The 19508-nt window shown below is 39.9% G+C and overlaps 1 protein-coding gene across 4 annotated transcripts in view; it reads left to right on the plus strand.

The window, feature by feature from the left end:
• LOC136428949 (ralBP1-associated Eps domain-containing protein 1-like) overlaps nt 1-19508 on the plus strand; it is a 45737-nt gene that overhangs the window by 2340 nt on the left and 23889 nt on the right. For 3 of the 4 annotated variants that reach the window (XM_066418798.1, XM_066418810.1, XM_066418818.1), the window contains exons 2-7: nt 11259-11382; nt 13745-13795; nt 14994-15099; nt 16063-16204; nt 17067-17271; nt 18575-18778. In XM_066418798.1, the coding sequence (XP_066274895.1) occupies nt 11259-11382; nt 13745-13795; nt 14994-15099; nt 16063-16204; nt 17067-17271; nt 18575-18778 (832 nt within the window). The remainder of the gene's footprint in view (nt 1-11258; nt 11383-13744; nt 13796-14993; nt 15100-16062; nt 16205-17066; nt 17272-18574; nt 18779-19508) is intronic. The other variant, XM_066418806.1, reaches the window with a different exon arrangement.

Genomic DNA, 19508 nt, shown 5'->3' on the forward strand with positions numbered 1-19508 from the left:
TCGTTGGTGTCAAAAGTACTGTAAACACTTGGGGAGTTGTGACAATTGGAGCTTGTTTACACCCACATGTTTGTATGCTTTCCCATGTCCCAAAGACATCTAGACAGTTCCAGTGTTTCCGGCCGCCTTCTCAGGTGTCCATTTGACCTTGACCTTTGTTGTCAAATCAGAGGAAAGGTCAGAAAAGGCATAAAACAGGTAGTGTGTCTGATATATAAAGTTCTTCTTGAAAGACAAATATGAATATTTTGTACAGTATTCAAGATATGATACTATCTAGCAATCTTGTACACTTAACTTTCTTATAACTTTTAAGTTTTAAAGATTAAACACTGAAAACATGCATTCTGTATGAATTTAAATCTTGAAGTTGAATTTAATTGACTTTTTTTAACCTTAACTTGTATATTTTTTTTAGATAATAAGAATGATTGGTTTGGGTTCCTACTCTGATTCACCATAAAACATAGCCAGCCTACTCTAATTTTCACTTTGTTGGTAAAGCGTAATTGGTTACAGTACTTAAATTCTTCTCCCCCATGCAGACCCTCTAGTATGATGAGGCTCTTGTATGGCATACTACATAAAGTATCTTTTGACACGTTAACAAATCATGTGTTCATTGTGATATTGATACAGTAATAATTGAGTCTTTAGCACTTGATAGTCATGCTATTATACAGCTGCAAGGTAGTTTTTTAAGATTAAGGACTGCTTCAATGAAGCACGTGAATTATTCAATTCTCATCAACACCTATTTAGGCTATATCCTTACAGATAGTTTGCTCTGCTATTTTTAGTTTTTCAAAAATTGTCTATTAGATGTTTTCTCTGAATGATTGGGCAAACTTGACATGTTTACTTTAAGTTACTTTAAGTTCACCTTGTGATATGAAGCATGTAGAAATGTAGCAAGAATAATTGTCATGCTTTGTGTGTGATAGTCACAGTCACTCACAGATGACATACTGTAAATGTATTTAAGTACTCGCAGGGTTTTTATTTCGTGCTAAGGGGAAAATGGAGTGTTCGCAGTGGTTTTAATTTCACGGCAGTGCTATAGTCATATACTGCTACAGTACTGGACAAAAATGTTTGCGGTGGTTTTAAGGTCGCGGTGAAACAGTGGCCGCAAAAACCGCAAACATAAAACCACCACGAACATTTTTGCATTTACAGTATAATCAGTAGATTTTACAGTTATAAGTCATATGAAAGGCTTGGGTTGTACATATTGAATGTTGATCTTTCAAGCATCCTTTGGAATTTAGATGTGAAGTATGAAGAAAAGCAAATTTGTTATGCTGCCTTTTGACTTTCATACGCTACGGCCGCGTGGCGCGTTGGATACACCCGATCCCTCGATCTCGGAAGTTAAGCAACGCGCGGTCCGGACAGTGCTTGGATGGGGGACCAACCAAGGACGTCCGGATTGCTGTAGCCTCACGAAGCTTTCCACGAAATCGTCTTCCGGGAGGGACGTAAAACGGGGGTCCCGTGCTCGAGGAGGTGCCTCGAACACGTTAAACAGCCTCATTACCCTACACATCGGGTACCTGCCTGTGGCACTGGCTGCAAATACACCTGATATTATATTATTATATTATATGTATAGATTCTTGAGCAAATGAGCAAATATTTCTTACACTTTAAATAGGGATAATGTTAACTGTTATCAATCCGCCGGGTACAATAAGACCACCACATTAATATAATACTAAGAAAACACTGGTATCAATTCCTTCTCAAGAACATTCATGTCTTGAACATCTGAAGTGTGCATACCTCAGGGATTATCGATGCCGCATAAGTAGATCTCCTTAAATTCACATTTTTCTTTTTTACTAGAGAAGAGAAAAAGGAAAATTTAATTATTGGTGCTTTCATGTGAATCATCTTGATTTCTCAGACCTGCCTGAAATATCTGTGGCCTCTCGTAGTGATATTAGACCAAATTTCATATGAACAGCAAGGGTTTGTCCAATAAATAACGGGTAGGTTATTTGTCGGATTCAAAATCTATATCACTTATACTTTTCATTTCTTTTCTTAGAACTGAAAGTCAGTCAACCCCATCTATATATAAATACAACTTATTCTGTATCAAAAGACTTCAAGAAAGCTTTCATCCCCTTCCCTACTTATGTTACTGAACCAGCCCTTTATGCATAATCTCATCGGGGACTTGAAAGGAACCCTAGCATGAAACTCGTGACCTTGGGGTGTGTCAAGGTCAGGATTTCTGTAGTCTCAGCAGAAAGCTCTGCCATAAGGAAATGTAAGAAGGAGGGCACAGATGTCCTGATGGCACATTTGGGAGGTTCTGAGGTCTGCTGTTTTTCTCTGTCTAGGGCCATACCAATTTGATACCTGGTTCTCGGTTTGACTTGATTCTGACTTGAAAAAAAAGATAAAAGATCAGCATTTAGGATATGAATCAACCCTATTATTTTCATATTTTCTTGCAAGGAATTTAAGCACCAGGAGTTGTAGAAAATCCTTCTCTTCCTTGTAAGTTTTATGTGTTATTTAAAGTTTACAATTCATTGCTTGTGACTAAAGTGGTAGCATTTGGATTTACCACAAGATGCTTCTTTTGTTATAATTTTTGAATTCTAGGGCTAGGAGCAAAAGTCGAATAAGACGTCAAGGTTTAGACTTTCCCCGCAGACTCCGTTTTCATGTTGATCTTCTATTTCATCTCCGACCCCCTCCCCATGTATAACAATGAACCCTCCCCCTTTAGACTGTGGTCCTGATTATGTTGTTTACCAGTAGAAGTAACATCTGCTACCATTAATTTCCTCCCCCCCTTAACAGACAATGACAGACATGTTAGGAGTGCTGCAACCTGTTAAGTCCATACAGTACAGGTCAGGGCAGTTACAGTTCAAACTGGTGTCCCTAGAGAAATAAGAAATACAGGAACAGTGGAGGGATTATGTTGTTTTTCTCTACTCTCCAAGCAGAGGTTAGTGGAGAAGATTGTGACCTTTTATCCTCTGCCCCGTTTTTCGTTGGCCATCTCCACTAATCTTAAATGCAGTACAGGTCAGGGACTGTTACAGTTCAAACTCCTGTCCCTAGAGAAATACAGGAACAGTGGAGGGGTGTTGTATTTCTCCACTCTCCAAGGAGAGGTTAGTGGAGAAGATTGTGGCCTTTTTGTCCTCTTCCCCGTTTTTCCTCGGCCATCTCCACTAACCTTAAGTCCATACAGTACGGGTCAGGGACTGTTATAGTTCAAACTCTGGTCCCTAGAGAAATACAGGAACAGTGGAGGGGTGTTGTTTTTCTCTACTCTTTAAGCAGAGGTTAGTGGAGAAGAGTGTGACGTTTTTATCCTCTGCCCCGTTTTTTGTCGGCCATCTCCACTACTGTACTGGTCAGGGGCAGTTACAGTTCAAACTCTGGTCCCCAGAGATACAACTACAAGTCATGTCAAAGTTTACTGCACAACGATTGTAACACTAACAGGTACAATGTGAGGCAAAAATAAAATACTACTGGCTACTTATATCAAACTACTAAAAGCTACAGGAAGGTTCTATGCTATACAATGGTTAGGTTCTAGGCTGTACAATGCTCCATTTCAAACTACATGAAGGCACTACCTATATGATATTGTCAGGAACAGTGGTGGAGGCTTGTTGTTTTTCTCTACATGGCTGATTAACAGTGGCCTCTGTGGCTTGTCTCAAGATGTTTGTCTGATTTTGTGGCGAATGTTGTTGGAAACGGGAAAAATCAGAACATAGTAGCATCAGAAAAAAAAGCTGTATGTATGTATGTAGCAAATAGATGGCAATATCAAAATGCTAGCCATAGTTAAATGGAGAAAGCAATAACAGCTGGTTTTGAAAGAACTTGACAATGAAGAGCGGTCTAAACTGGAGCAGTCCTACCTGACCGAAAATTCTACTCTACTCTACTCTACTTGAAAGTGTTGGTTCAAGGTAATCTGTACAGTGTCAACTACGTAATTGCCACAAATGTACAACTATGCAGTGTGAGAGAGATCGATTTCAGTGATCTCACATATTTGATTGGTGAATAAAACACACCAATGATTTTTCATTCATTCATTCATTCATTCAGAATTTCATTTCCTTTCTTTATTCCTCCATATTTGGAGAGCCACATTAATGAAATGCATGAATATACAATTATAAGACGTTACAATATAAAAAACTTTCCGCACATAAACACAAGATTCAATAATAAAAGCATTTGGTAACACTAATCGTTGGAATCGATTTCCATCAGTCCGGTACTGGTTATTGCACGGTGGATCACTCATCATTGAAAGTTTTCGGTTGTGTGCATTAGCACTGAATCATTATATTCTTACAGGAATTATCAGGGTCCTGCATACATGTACTGGGACTTAAAGTATCCTCTTTCTAATTCTTAATCGCTTTCTCACCTTTCCTTTTTCATTTTCCTTCATTTCTTCGTCCACGCCTGTGCTCTAGCCATCAGCACGTTCTGACTCCAACTGTAATTGTGTAAACCACAACTGGCACAAGGGAAATAGCCGTGCAGCGGACCAAGCTATGGTCTTTCTTACTCGTCAGGTTTCAGATTTGATAGGAACAGATGGCCATTTTTAGAGCAGAGCTTTTCGGTTTCCATCAGGCAGGGTGCAAAATACTTTTTTGAGCCAGGTTGCCCATGTTGCAACCTAGGGCAAATGCTAGGTTGCACATCCAAATTTCAGGTTGCTCCAGCAACATTCACCGATTTCTTCAAATTAAGCTCGTATGTATAGCGTATAATACTACTAATATTTCAAAATATAAATTAGATAGTATTGTGTTCCCATTGACCTAACAGCATCTTGTTTAGCCGAGGGCAGTGTGTTTTCGTCTTTTTCAGCTCAAATTTCACGATCTTTGAAGGGTTTTGGATGGTTTAAAACAAAAAAGTGTTGATTTCTTTATTTCAATCGAAGATTTACCGAACTTTATGAGAGTGACACTGTTTTTGTGAGCTTCCAGGGCTCCGATTGAGATCTTTGGCTCAAAATATAAGGTTGCACACTGCGCTACCTAGGTTTGGAATTACATGTAACACCTCCTTGCTTGCACCAACCGAAATCTTGTTGCACTGTGCAACGTGCAACCAGGTATTTTTGCACCCTGATCAGGCCACCCCAATTCAATTGATTGTCTCGGTTCTCAATTACATTATATTATATTCATCAATCAATCAGTCAATCAATTAACCAATCAATCAATAACCTTTAACAGTCTGAGTAATGAGGCTGTTGTCGTGTCTTGTATTGTAACGTGCTTGAGATCATACGGTCAGACTTTTTATAAATATGAATTGGTGATGAATTTTTATTTTTATTTGGGTTGAATGTGTGATAGTTGTGTGCCGATTTGTTGAAAATAGAGAGAACGCTAGCGACCCCAAAAAACACCCCTCCCAATAAAATGGTATGGCGACCCAGTGACGTCACTATTCAAGATGGCGGCCACCACACATGCCAACGGATCCAACAAAGGTTTTGCTACGCAAACCTGTAAAAAAGAAATAAGAGAATCCCTACCTATACCGACCCTATTTTTTTCAGGACTGAAACTGGAAACAGTAGCACCAACATTTTTTCCCGAGGCCTAACATAAGAAAGTGCTCAGCTGTATAGCTCTGTATGATCAAGGAGGTTTTATATAGAAGGAGAGCGGACGGGCAAAGTCTCTATTGTACTATGCGTGATAACGGGTGTGAAAAGTCAATGTCGCGTCAAGGTGCGAATTACCCAATATGCATACACCCCAGGCCGAACGCTAGGCGAATTTGCTAAAAAAATGTTTTCAACTGTGGAACAACTTTGATATTTTTTTCAGTGACTTTTGATCAGGACTTTGAAACATTTGGGTTACAAGAATACAATGTGGAAAATGATCTCTCTAACGGCGAGAATCAAAGCACTGCGGCAACCAACGCTGCCGCCGACAGCCGCGGTACATATGATTGCGAAGTCTGTGACAGTGTGAGAATATATACAAAACTGCCGGATGGCTTGAAAAACACAAGTCGTAGAGAACAGTATTTTTTATTTTGTATATATGCCGACTGAGGAGAAATTACAAACTTAGCTTGACTTGGCTCGCATTACCATGGAGCCCAGACTATAGCTAGTACCGGGTCGCTAGCGATTTCCTTGCGGCGGCCCAAGAACAGTCAGTCTGCCCGGTCTTAATCAACGCTCCGGCTAGAACTCCCCCGACGACGGCATCGGCGGGCTTGGAGCTTTCGGTTGCCGAAGGGATTGGGGGGAAGGAACCGGCTAAAGAAACCAGCTAAAAGGCCCGATATACAGTCTGCATCCCAGGGTAGGCTCGCATACACCTTCTTCTCAGTAAACGTGTCAATCGGGAGCCGAAATAAATCGGCCTAAAAGTCTCCTAAGGAAACACATAGCTGTCCAAAACATGACCGAAGAATCCATGGATACGAACCAAGGACCTCCATGCACGAACGGGCACGAAAATCATACAAAAAGTCACTCCCAGGTGCCGGAAAATCTACCCAGGTTCCGTTGACCAAAACTTACAAATTTGGAACGAGGACCCCTTCAGCTATTCAGAAAAAACAAAAACTTACCAAAGAAAAACGATACAAATTTTTTGTGGCAACATGAAATATAGGTATGAATCTATATTTCTGACGCTAAAAAACAGAGACTTGTCAACAAAAATGACCAAAAACTCGCCCTAGTTAGTCGCACGGCAAAAATTCAAGTATCCAGATGACCGCCATTTTGTCCTCGATCGAATGATGACGTCAGCCGAACCCTACCGGGTGTTCCAAATAAGGAAATCGTCGGAAACCCGAGGCATCTCGGCTGCCGGTCGGCTCAAGCTCGGCACGTGTGACGTCATGCCGCAGCTCCTTTGAATGAAAACCGCGATTCACGCATCGGTTCAAAGACGGCGCCGCGCCAGCTATACACAATAGGTCGCAGCGGGGTGAAACAAATGGACCCAGCGGGGCGCTAGCTCGTCCGCTCTCCTTCTATATAAAACCTCCTTGGTATGATGTACTAAAATGTTTGTACTGTCAAAAACATGCAATATCTAACAGCTGGGACCAGCATGGAATACAAAAGAATAGGTCTTAAGTTTTCAGTCTTTGTTACTGTGAAGGCTTTCTAAGATTTTCGGAAGGGAAACCGAAAATTTCCTGTTTGCAAAAATTCCTAAATTTCTATCTTAATCTTGACGAGAATTTATTCAAAATGCGTTGATGGTTCCCCATATAAACCCCACATTCTTATGATAATCGGTTTAACCATTTTCCTACAGATCATTTGAAACATATCAGTGCCTTTTTACGCCTATCTTGACATCACTTTAGTTGATAGCGAACAAGTTTCTTTAAAGAGTATTCAGATTTTTGAAACCTTTCCCGACCTTTTAAGGTCTCTGAGGACTCATCCTTTTTGCTTAATACTTCAGGAAGTGCAGACATTAAAGATGGGAAGTCATCAATCAGGTCTTACTGTAAATCTGGAAATGTTTGCGGCGGTTTTCTTTTTGCCTCTTTTATGTCACCAAAAAAATGCATTTTCATTGTGTTGTTACTTCCAAATATTACAGAAGTGTTTCAACCAGGAAATTGAGATAAAAACCAAATTTTCCCCATCTAAGGCCACACCAATTTGATTTCTTGGTTAACGGATTTTTAAAAAAATGAGTACGTCATGAAAACAGAAGGCTGGGGTGAAAACTTGCACCTGACCCTGTTCACTCCCTGAAACTGTGTGCAACAAAGTACAAACTTTCCTCTGAGATTCTGTTTTCATGTTGATTTTCCAATCTAACATTTTTTTAACCAAGAAGTTAAAATGGTGTGGCCTAATGTGAAATTAAGTCTGTGCAAAAATAAATAAATGTACAGTATTTAGTCATAAGTGCTTGATCAGAATTGACATTTGTATCAAGTTGCCAGAAGAATTAGGAATGAATAATTCAGGAGAAAGTTTGGCAAGGGAAAATCTTTTGCCACTGACACTATAATGTTTGCTGTTTGCTCAAATCCGCTTTTTGTACTGTAGATTGTAACATTTCTGCTCACCATAATAAAAAATACATGTTATGGGATACCGTAGTTCTCGAAATTGCTGTTATCTCACCAGTTGGTATGGTTGATATGGAAGAAAGTGTATTATGTAAAACCTTTTTGTTTTAGTTTGAAAGTTAAGAATCTTCAGTCCATTGCTTAGAATGGATATTTTTGCATCTGTATGATGATTTTATGATACTAGTAGCTTGTTCATAAAAATGTTGCTGGAAGAAGACAGATAGAATTTGAATACTAACTTGATTCTAGTCCATACTGTTATCATCATAATGATAATCGCTGAAGTCATTTTCAACTGAAACGTCATCACTTCACTTTGCACGTAGGAAATTGAATTTGTTTGCTGGAGTAATCTGATTTTGAAGCCATCCCCTCTGGTGAACTTAAAGTTTCTGACATCAGATTTATTTTTTTCCTGTATTACAGTTTCCTTGTCTTCTTTTAAGTTACTGATGTAACATTATTCATAGGTGTTTTATTATAACAAACATTCCAGTCTTGATAAGTGTGTCATAAATATTTCAAAAGGACATTAATTTAGTGAAAAAGGAAATTTGAAAAAGTTAGTCCAGAGCTCAAGAGATTGCAAGTATGGATTTGTGCTATTTTTTTTTCAGAAAAATTGATAGTTTACTAATTACTTTTCTTTAAAGATCATAAGCTATGATAGCTCATAATAGAGGACTAATAGTACTAAAGTAATAGAGGACCGTAGAACACACTAGTTTATTTCCTTGCTTCTCTGACATTTCAAACTAAAAATTTAACAAGAGGTCTGATGAAAGAAATGAAAACAGAGGGCTGGAAGCTTAAGGGAAACTTGAATACTACTACCGTAAAATCCCTATTTACGTACGCACTTTTTAAACTTTTCAAGTTGCAAGCAGGTGCTCCAGGCTGACTCCAAAGTCGGGGCGCGTACGTTAGGAGGGGTTCTTCCTCGTAAAAATCGCATATCTGCATGAGAGTACGGTACATCTTCATGCAAATTAAGTGTGGAATGCTACCACACAATCAATCAGTAATAAAGAATAAATAATAGATATATTTAAATTGTTTGATATTTTCTACCCAGAAACATTTTCTCAGTAACCCTTTAAGTCGGTAAACATCATCGGAAGGATGATCATTCATGTCAACCTCTTAACTATCCACCGAAATGCTGGAGAGGGGGTGCGTACGTTAGGAGGGTTTTTCCCCTGAACGTTTCAACTCACTGAGTCAGGCCCGCAATCGTCCCCAAATCGGGGGTGCGTACGTTAGGAGGGGTGCGTACGTAAATAGGAATTTTACGGTATATTCATGCCCTGAAACTGAACCAAGATGTTGATATTCCAGTAGATCTACAGCATCCTTTTCTTTCAAATATGAGGACCAGCAGATTATAATTAGATTGTTATGGGCATGAAGGATGAATTTTCTATTTCAGATTTTGCTACTTCAACCCTTCTACAATAATATCTATACAGCCATAAATAAGTGATTTTAAAAAGCGTGTGTGCTAAAACGGCATTTCCTTTTCATTTCAGGAAAGAGCTCGTATCTATTCATACTGCTTAACTGTTTATAACAAAATGGAGTTCGACGTAAATAGGGGATATAAATATAAAGAGCTTGGCTATTTTCCAAAGTGCACACATTCAATGTATTTTGCAATGTCGGTGCTAAGAGTCAGCACTACTTGTATTTTTATCATTCGAAAACATTCAGTTGTGGTTTCCTAGCAAATAGAAAGGGAGTCACCATTTGATTGACTGTAAATCTTGACTTATTTTCGCAGTTTTCACGGTAATCTTTCCACTACGAAATCATGACACTGCGGATATGTACTAATACTACTATACACTACTGTAATTCACTAATATCTTCACAGTAGCAAAATTTCACGGTGTAAGGAAAATGGATCTTTTCACTGAACTTTAACTTCACAGTGGCGGCAGCAAGTGATTTACAGAACAGATGTGTGGATCATAAATAATAAGTTTTTTCCCGGTGATAATGAGTTCACGGTACAGAGGTGACCGTGAAAACAGTGAACATAAAAAGTTACAGTGAAAGAAACAATAAGTTACATTATGCGTGTCTATTGTTTTACTACTATACTATAGAATTGTTCTGACACCAAACTAAGAAAAAACTGCTTTCCCTCAAAAACACGACATTAAGTCCTTGCAAAAATAACTGCATCTACAGTATGGTATAACTATTTATGCACATAGACCATCAAATCTTACTTGTCTGTTGATTTTATAGTTTAAATGTTACTGCTGGCGAAGGCTACGTGGAATGCATATACCAACAAACGCCCACATACTGACATAGCGAATATCTCCACTCCATGTGAAGAATATTGAACGTTGCCTATCCCATACAGATAGCCTCTTATGTTCCCTAAGCCTTGTACTTCAAAGCATAAAGTAGAACTTCCATCTACTTGGCAGTTTCAAGGACAGTTCTGCGTGGGTTGCCCATTTTCTGTGGTCCATTTCAGATGACGTACTTGGTTGCTCTTTTCCATATGATCCCATTCCATGCATTAGAAGTGGTACTAAAAATGATTCCGTGTAAGACGGGGGAAATAGCAATCATGTTTATTAGGTTATAAAAAAGAGGTCAAAGCACTATTACATGTAAACTAGGGCATAGAAATGTCGTTAGGTCTAGAAGATACGGTCTCTTGATTGCTGGAAGTTAATCTTATGTTGATAAGGCCACACCAATTTATTTCCTTAGTTCCCAGACATTTTAAACAGAAATTCAGCAAAATGTCGAAATGAAAAACAGAGGGCTGGGAGAAAAACTTCAAGTTCAACCTCAAGTTGAATTATAAGGCAGTGACATATTTTCCAAATGCAAGTCATGTTCACCATACACTACAGTGACAGAAAGTTACCAATGTATTGTTGATCACATCTTATTTGCATAATTAACAAACTACATTAAACAAGATGGGCAAGAAGCTCTTGAAAGTGACCGATGTATTGTTGACCACATCTTATTTGCATAATTAACGAACTACAATTAAAAAAGATGGGCAAGAAACTCTTGATATTTCATGGAGGCGTGAGATCTTTTGTTTAATTTTTTTTAATTTTTAGTCAAAATAATACAACAGTACATAAAGCACCGGCGTGAGATTTTTGAACTTCGATTTTTTTCCCCAGATCACAGAACTGTGCGGTGCGACGAGACTGGGGCATTTTGGGCGCAGCCAGTTCTACATCGCGCTGAAGCTGATCGCTGCCGTGCAGAACGGGTTACCTGTCAGACTGGAGAGTCTCAACACAGGTGAGAACACACCTGGGGTTACCTGAACATAGGGGCGTGGTCTCTGGGGGGAGGTAAAAGGTAAAGCAGTCACCCCTAACTGTCAGGGGATCAATGATGGTAGTTTTGCAGCTTCCTCAATCCGGCGTCACAATTCATGCGAGCGTCGGCAGAATTTGTAGATAGCCTGAAGCTCGCCAAATTTCAAAATCGCCCGAGCGTCTCCCGTACTTTCCAATGAAAATCTTGGGTGACGTCCGTCGAACACTAAAAACTAAAAATCCTGCATGAGATGGTACCATCTCTTGGACATGGACGAAGTCAGAATCGACTAACCTAGTGAAAGGCCAATATTTGGATCAGCTTTGATATCTAAAAATCGCCCGAAGCCCGCGTAATCGACACGACGTCGGCCGTACTTCGCCGGAAATGCACATTTGAAGCTCACCAATATGTCTACCGAGCGGAATTTCTTATTTGTGACGGGGGCTTTACCGCTAATGTTTTTCTGCCAAGCACACTGGGTCAACCCTTCTCAATAAGTGCGTTGTGTTCTTTTACGTGCCTTCGTTCTTTTGAGGTTTGACGCTTGAGGCTTCTGCCTGAAGATCCCTTATATACGGGGCCGTCAGTTTTATATCAGCATCTGAAATAACATCCATGCAATCCCTTACAACATATGTGAGCTGGGGGCCGACCCTAGAATCTAACTCGAATTGGAATATGTTGTATGATGTGAAAGTCATAATGATTTAAAAGACAACAAAACACACAATGCCTTAAGAAATCTGTTCTTCCTTTAGGCCACACCATCTTAATTTCTTGTTTAACGGATTTTTATTTCTAATTTTAGCACTCAAAAAATCATGAAAACAGAAGGCTGGTGTGAAAACTTGCACCTGACCCTGTTCACTCCCTGAAACTGTGTGCACCAAAGTACAAACTTTCCTCTGAGATTCTGTTTTCGTGTTGATTTTCCAATCTAGCATTTTTTCAAAAATTCTGTTAACCAAGAAATCAAATTGGTATGGCCAATATGGGATGCCAATCAATGACGATTACAAACCATATGTTAGTTACTAGAATATTCTTCAATCAGTGACTTTAGAAATGTAACAAAACACGTACATTATTTTGTACCTCCAAATTTTTGACGTCCACTGAACGTCTTCATCATGTGACTGATGAATCTCTTCAACAAAACCATATTTAGACTTTAAAGTCAAAAGAATTTATGATATGCCTGCCAGGAATTTAGGGAATATTAATGATGAATTGCTTTTCTTGCAGAAATACGTCATAACATTTATCAAGCCTTGAAGTTGTCTCTCTTTAAATGTCAGTATACGTAATGGTGATATTTTAATGTTGCTGTATGAAAATGATATTAGTTCTCCTATTTAGCTAGAGAAACGTAATATTAGGACATTGTGTAGTTTGCAAAAATGATTGATATACTGTGGAGCATCTCAAAATAGCACATTTCGTTTTTCAAATATATCTTAGGCCACACCAATTTAATTTCTTGGTTAACAGATTTCCTTTTTTAATTTTAGCAATGAAAAAGATCATGAAAACAGAAGGCTGGGGTGAAAACTTGCACCTGACCCTGTTCACTCCCTGAAACTGTGTGCACCAAAGTACGAACTTGATTTTCCAATCTGGCTTTTAGAAATAAATTCTGTTAACCAAGAAATTAAATTGGTGAGGCCTTATTGAAAAAGAAAACATAAGGAACCATCTGAAAATGATCTGTCTGTCGGGGTGCCAGGTAGGGGATTGCCAGAAGTAATTCAGTTTCCATCAGGCATGAAAACTGCTGAATAGAAATTGATGGAACCTCGGGGGAGGAAATAGATTTTTATTTCCTGTGCTCAGAATGGCAAAAGAAACGCTGTCAACTTTGAAGCCAGTATTAAAGGTAGAATACATTAAGTCTCAAATGTCAATTGAGAAAACAATTACCCTGTAAATTTGATATTGAGATGGCCCATTTAATGATTTTTATTTTGTACAATTGAACAACTAAAAATTATCTTTGGTTCCAGAAAATTTTGGCTGTATCATCAGATTCTTCTGTTTCATCTATTATAAAGACTGAATTCTGTGATTAAGGCTATGACTATTCAATTTTGTTGTTCTTGGATTTTTGTAGAAGATTTATCGAGCAGGCAGGCAAAATAAAAATGAAAAGAAAATCAGGATAGACGCCTATGCTTCCAATACTGTATTGACACTTTTTATACTGGAATCAATACAATGTTTTACATGAAAGCTTAAGGTTGAAGATGTTACAGTACTAGTAAAAACTTAAATGAACTAGGAAAATTAGGACTTTCTTTGAGAGGAGGACTTTCTTCAACTGTCTTCCTATTTTCCTAAGGAGCAGAGATTCCACTGCCAAGATTCCTTCACGTCAAAGGAACAGAACAAGGTAAGATTTTATGTCTTAAAGTCTTAAGTCACTGAATTACTTTGTTCTTGATTATAAGTTCCAGAGTTTTGGCTAATTTTACTGAATCTACTATTGAAATGCCTTGAACCTGGGACACTGTCTTAGGAATGGTGGTCACGTAGGTTAGCATACTGTAAATGCATTTAAGTTTGCGTGGTTTTTATTTTGTGCTAAAGTGAAAATGGAGTGTTCGTGGTGGTTTTGATTTCACGGCAGCGCTATAGTCACATACTGCTACAGTATTGGACATAAATGCTCGCGGTGGTGTTAAGTTCATGGTGAAACAGTCGCCGCGAAAACCGCAAACATAAAACCACGGTGAACATTTCTGCATTTACAGTATATGGTAACACACTACAGCCACAGAGCGTGAAATACAAAAGCTATAGATTTTGACACCGTTCCAAGAAGTCCCTTTTTATTTGCAACAGACCATTTCATTGCCAACATTGATTCCCTATACTATAGTGGAACACTTTTTAAACCCTTTATGTGTACTCAGTTGTTGTTTTGGGCAGTACCTTATATGAGGGGCTGAACCTTCTTGATTGTGTCGATTTACTAAAAGTATGACAAAAATATACATTGAAAATTGACATTGGACAAATTTTGACCATTGACTATATGTATAATAATATATATTGGGAAAGGCACTTAACATGACTTTCCTCACTCCTCCCAGTTGTAAAAAATGGGAGGGGATTTGGCTCCGCCTTCCAATATCATGCCCTAGGCACAGTGGATAACAACCTACTGCTTCTGTGGCCTCATGAAAAGCTACAGGGCTGCATTTTTGCATATTAACCGCATAACAGTTATGGCTCTACAAAGTCTTGGCTGATTTAAACTAGTATGATGTGACGTAGGAATAGGTTGATGAAAGTTACACATCCAGGTAATAAGATACGCCAAAAATAGTTACTCAAGCAACTGGATAAGATTTTGAAACAGTCAGACGTTTCAGACAGCATCCACTCTCTTTTGTCAGTGACTAACGATAGGACTGAGAACACCAGGTATTATACCAAAACTCTGAATAGGTATGTTAATGAGGTTAAGACAATTTAGGATGTCTTGAAGTAGGAATAGTTACTTGCAAGATATTGTTGATTGTTTGTTTTTTTATTTTGATGATGATGATGATGATCCACTGTATTCTGCATTGTTTATTTTGCAGATAAGAAAAGGATGCAGTTTGCCAACCCGGGGGTTTCTCACCACATGAGTATGGAGGCGGACCACTACACATCGCCGGACAAACCACACCATCCCATTCTGGAAAGGTAACATACAGTGTTTTTGTTTGTTTCTGTTTTATTTAGCCAGGGTGGCCCAACTCAGTGCACTACACTGCTTTGCAGTGGGGCCCTGGATAACACAATACAATCAGTACAAAAACATAAGTCTTAAATACATATACACCGATACATACAACATTTACAGAGCCATAATCCATACTCGTAGTCCATATTCCGTTCCTGTGGTAAGGTGAGGTCAGAGGTCAGGTTTTTGAAACAGTCCCCAATATTAAATGTGTTTAAAGGAAATATCCGAAGCCTACCCTTGAAGGATTAAAGTTTGAAGGAAACAATTTTGTTTTTTGTTTCAAATGATGCCTTAAGTTTGTTATTCTGATTAATTGTTGGTCCTGTTTTCATCTACATTCTGTTTGGCAACTGCAAGTCAGCAAATTGGCGGAAATTTCATATTGATTAGGCTACCACACTGTTTTTCCTCTTCTTTTCATTTGTTTCATTAGGATTTATGTTACAATTCCAATTTCTTCTTTCGTTAATTTTTCTTAGTATTGATTATATATAATTTTGTAAAAATTCCATTTGTGTAGTTTAGGGGAGGCCCCCGAAAAGCCGTATAGGCTTCTGGCCTCCCCTGCATGTATTCTTTGCTCTATTTATCTTTGTTTTATATTGTACATATGCGAATAAACAAATAAATAATAAACTGTAAATAGTTTTAATTTGGAGGGGACTTAATGTTGTGGTAGGAAGGGAAAAGAGGTGTGTTAAGTTTGAGGTTGAAATAGTACAGGGGTACTGCACAGTAGTAAGACCAAGCCAATTTTCTCAGTGTTATAAGTTCTCACTGCAAGCCTGCAAACATTAAACCACAAAAAATTGCAGGCTTTAGAGTGTATCCTGCATCCATGAATTTTAGCTGTTGCTGTCATGTGTTTAACAAAGAGTACATCGTCAATAAAAAGATTATGTCGTTTTTTGATCTTACAGACAGACGACACATCCGGGGGTTTTGCCGCCACCTCCCAGTCGAGGACACGTGAGAAGTGGAAGCTCCGGAAACCCCCCTCATATCCTCCACTCCAGACAACACGTGGTCACAGAGGCTGTATCGAACAATCTACCCTTACAGGTAAGTGTTGGGTATAGGGGTGGGTACCGGTACATAAAATTCAGGTCCGGTCCAGAGGGTCAGGTCCAGGTCCGGACCTGTACCTGTACCTGATTATAGTAGTGTTGCCGTACATCATATTTTGGAGAGCGAGACACACGTAAAAGTCTCCAAACGTCATGTCTGGAACGATATAATTTCTTAGGTTTGCACTTTGTCTCAAAATTATAACTATACTGTCCTCGCCGTCTGTTTTGTTTCTAGATATGATTCACAGCTAACGTCTTCGAAAACGACTCGTTAAATCTGCTGTTTTGAATTTCCTTAGACCAATTATAACCAGTTATGTGGCCGCCTGCTAGAAGCCTGGTACTATAAATTTTCTAATCGGTCCATAGGCCGGTCCACTGATTTTTTACGGACCGGTTTTTTTGGACCGGTCCATTAAGAAATACCGGTTTTGTACCGGTACACGGTACCGGTACCCACCCCTAGTTGGGTACCTGTACTTCCATATTTGGAAAACAGTCAATTTGACTATTTACTCAATATTCGCAAAATCAGGGAAGGTCTTTGTTGTTTATGGGAAAGGAAAGTGATCAATTTACAGAAATCCTAGCCTGGATACCAGACCCCCAATCTCTAGATATCTATCATGTGGGGGTCTGGTCAGACCACATAGCCCTTTCTCTCAGCCATGATTGACTTCCAGCTTTATCTCTTGAATCTCTATAACAGTGCTCATAACAGATAAAATGTAACTGTAGATAAGGCACCTAATGTCCTGTTGGGTTTGAACCGTTAACTGGCATCCAGTCTACAGAAATCCTTAAAACTCTCAATGAAAATGTTAAGAAACGATGTTTGGTATGTTTTATTCCAGGCAACCGCTACATCCCCTCAGGATAGCTACAACTCCTCCCCCTACAACGTCTCCCCCCCCACCTCCTCGCCGCCCAGCCAGCGCCGCAGCTCCGACCGCCACCACAGCGGGCCCGCGGCCACGGCGGCCGCCACGGCGAAGCGCTCGCTGTTCGAGACCAGGATGGACGTCCAGTGGACAGGCCCGTACGAAGGCGCCGCACAAGGTACAGGGCTCGAAATACAACAATTTTGTGCACCCAGTGAAATTGTGGAAGTTTGTTTTCTTGATTGTTTTATTTAGATCTCCGTTAGTGTTACATAGAGAAACACTATTCTACCTGGAGTCCATTTGATGGATTGAATGAAATGTGATTAACAAAAATTTATATAATTGGTAAACAGAAATTAATACGAAATCCAATGCAGTGAAATTTTTAAAAAGTGAGCTGGGGATGTCAGAGGTCAACATAAGATAACGGAAACATAATCTGGGAATTGTATCCAAAGAAATCCAAAAGTAATCATGATAATTAAGTTCCCATGACCTGCAGTTTCTTCCCTAGCTGCCGGGGCAACACGTCAGACGGTTGGGTGGAGTTTTCGTCCTCCCCCGCCTCTCAAACAGGCAGCATAACACTCACTTACTATCCGGTTTAACGTCAAACATGAAAATGGCATATTATAATGTCTGTTTGGATTTTTAAACGACCTGCAATTCCTTCCCTAGCTGCCGGGGCTAACACGTCAGACGGTTGGGTGGAGTTTTCGTCTTCTCCAGCCTCTCAAACAGGCAGCATAACACTCACTTACTATCCGGTTTAACGTCAAACCTGAAAATGGCATAATGTCCGTTTTGATTCTCACATGACCTGCAATTCCTTCCCTAGCTGCCGGGGCAAACACGTCAGACGGTTGGGTGGAGTTTTCGTCTTCTCCAGCCTCTCAAACAGGCAGCATAACACTCACTTACTATCCGGTTTAACGTCAAACCTGAAAATGGCATAATGTCCGTTTTGATTCACACATGACCTTCAGTTTCTTCCCTAGCTGCCGGGGCCAACACGTCAGACGGTTGGGTGGAGTTTTCGTCCTCCCCCGCCTCTCAAACAGGCAGCATAACACTCACTTACTATCCGGTTTAACCTCAAACCTGAAAATGGCATAATGTCCGTTTTGATTCTCACATGACCTGCAATTCCTTCCCTAGCTGCTGGGGCTAACACGTCGGACGGTTGGGTGGAGTTTTCGTCTTCTCCAGCCTCTCAAACAGGCAGCATAACACTCACTTACTATCCGGTTTAACGTCAAACCTGAAAATGGCATAATGTCCGTTTTGATTCTCACATGACCTGCAATGCCTTCCCTAGCTGCCGGGGCAAACACGTTGGACGGTTGGGTGGAGTTTTCGTCTTCTCCAGCCTCTCAAACAGGCAGCATAACACTCACTTACTATCCGGTTTAACGTCAAACCTGAAAATGGCATGATGTCCGTTTTGATTCTCACATGACCTGCAATTCCTTCCCTAGCTGCCGGGGCCAACACATCGGATGGTTGGGTGGAGTTTTCGTCTTCTCCAGCATCTCAACCCCGCGGCATGAAACCGGAACACGGTGGCGCGCCGACCGACTCGGAGGAAGAGCCGGACCCGTGGACGATCACGCAGGAACAGAGAGACTACTACACCGCGCAGTTCAAAACCATGCAACCCGACCTGCACGGCCTCATTCAAGGTGAGAAAGAGTCTTAAGTTAGTTAGTTAAAGTCCTCCCACACCATAATTGATGTATAGGGCGGTGCCCATCTCCGTTTCATAGCCCTGGGGCCACACTGTGGTGCAATCACTGCAGCAGGGGGCTAGTCCACTGGCAAGTGTGTTTAACTTCCATACAAGTATGTACCATTTTTATAAAGTCTTTGGTATGACTCAATGCGCCTCTTGTCCAGAGGTGTCCTACCTGGGGCTTGAACCCCAGTCCTTCTGGTCCAAGTAATCTGAACCAGATGTGGCAGAGTAGCAGAGGCGCAGACCACTACACCACAGGGACACCCCGAGAAAGAGTCTTATACAGTAGATATGTCACCTATTTCACATGACAGTCTTCCTTAAAGCACACTTACCTTTGTACAATACATTTATTCAAGACTTACAGTAACTGATGATCCACTGTGTTCTGCAGCTCAGGTAGTTGTAGGAAAAAACTGCATCCAGTCTTTCTTCATTTCTTTCCACTGTGGCTTTTTTCCTGCAAGCTGCTGTAGCTCTCTGAGTGTCTTTGCAGTTTTTAGGTTTCCCATTCCTTTGATTTTGAGGTCTGTTCTCAGGACACTTACATGTAATGGGTAACTGTAGGAGTTGAAATCTTTCCACTCAAAATTTCTTGCTTCTAAACTACATGTAAAACATGTTTACACTAAAAAAGTTTGTCGGTGTTCTAAAGTTTTCTCTAAGTCACTTCTGCT

The sequence above is a fragment of the Branchiostoma lanceolatum genome, chromosome 1 (genome assembly GCF_035083965.1).
Source record: "Branchiostoma lanceolatum isolate klBraLanc5 chromosome 1, klBraLanc5.hap2, whole genome shotgun sequence".
Classification (NCBI taxonomy): Eukaryota; Metazoa; Chordata; class Leptocardii; order Amphioxiformes; family Branchiostomatidae; genus Branchiostoma; species Branchiostoma lanceolatum.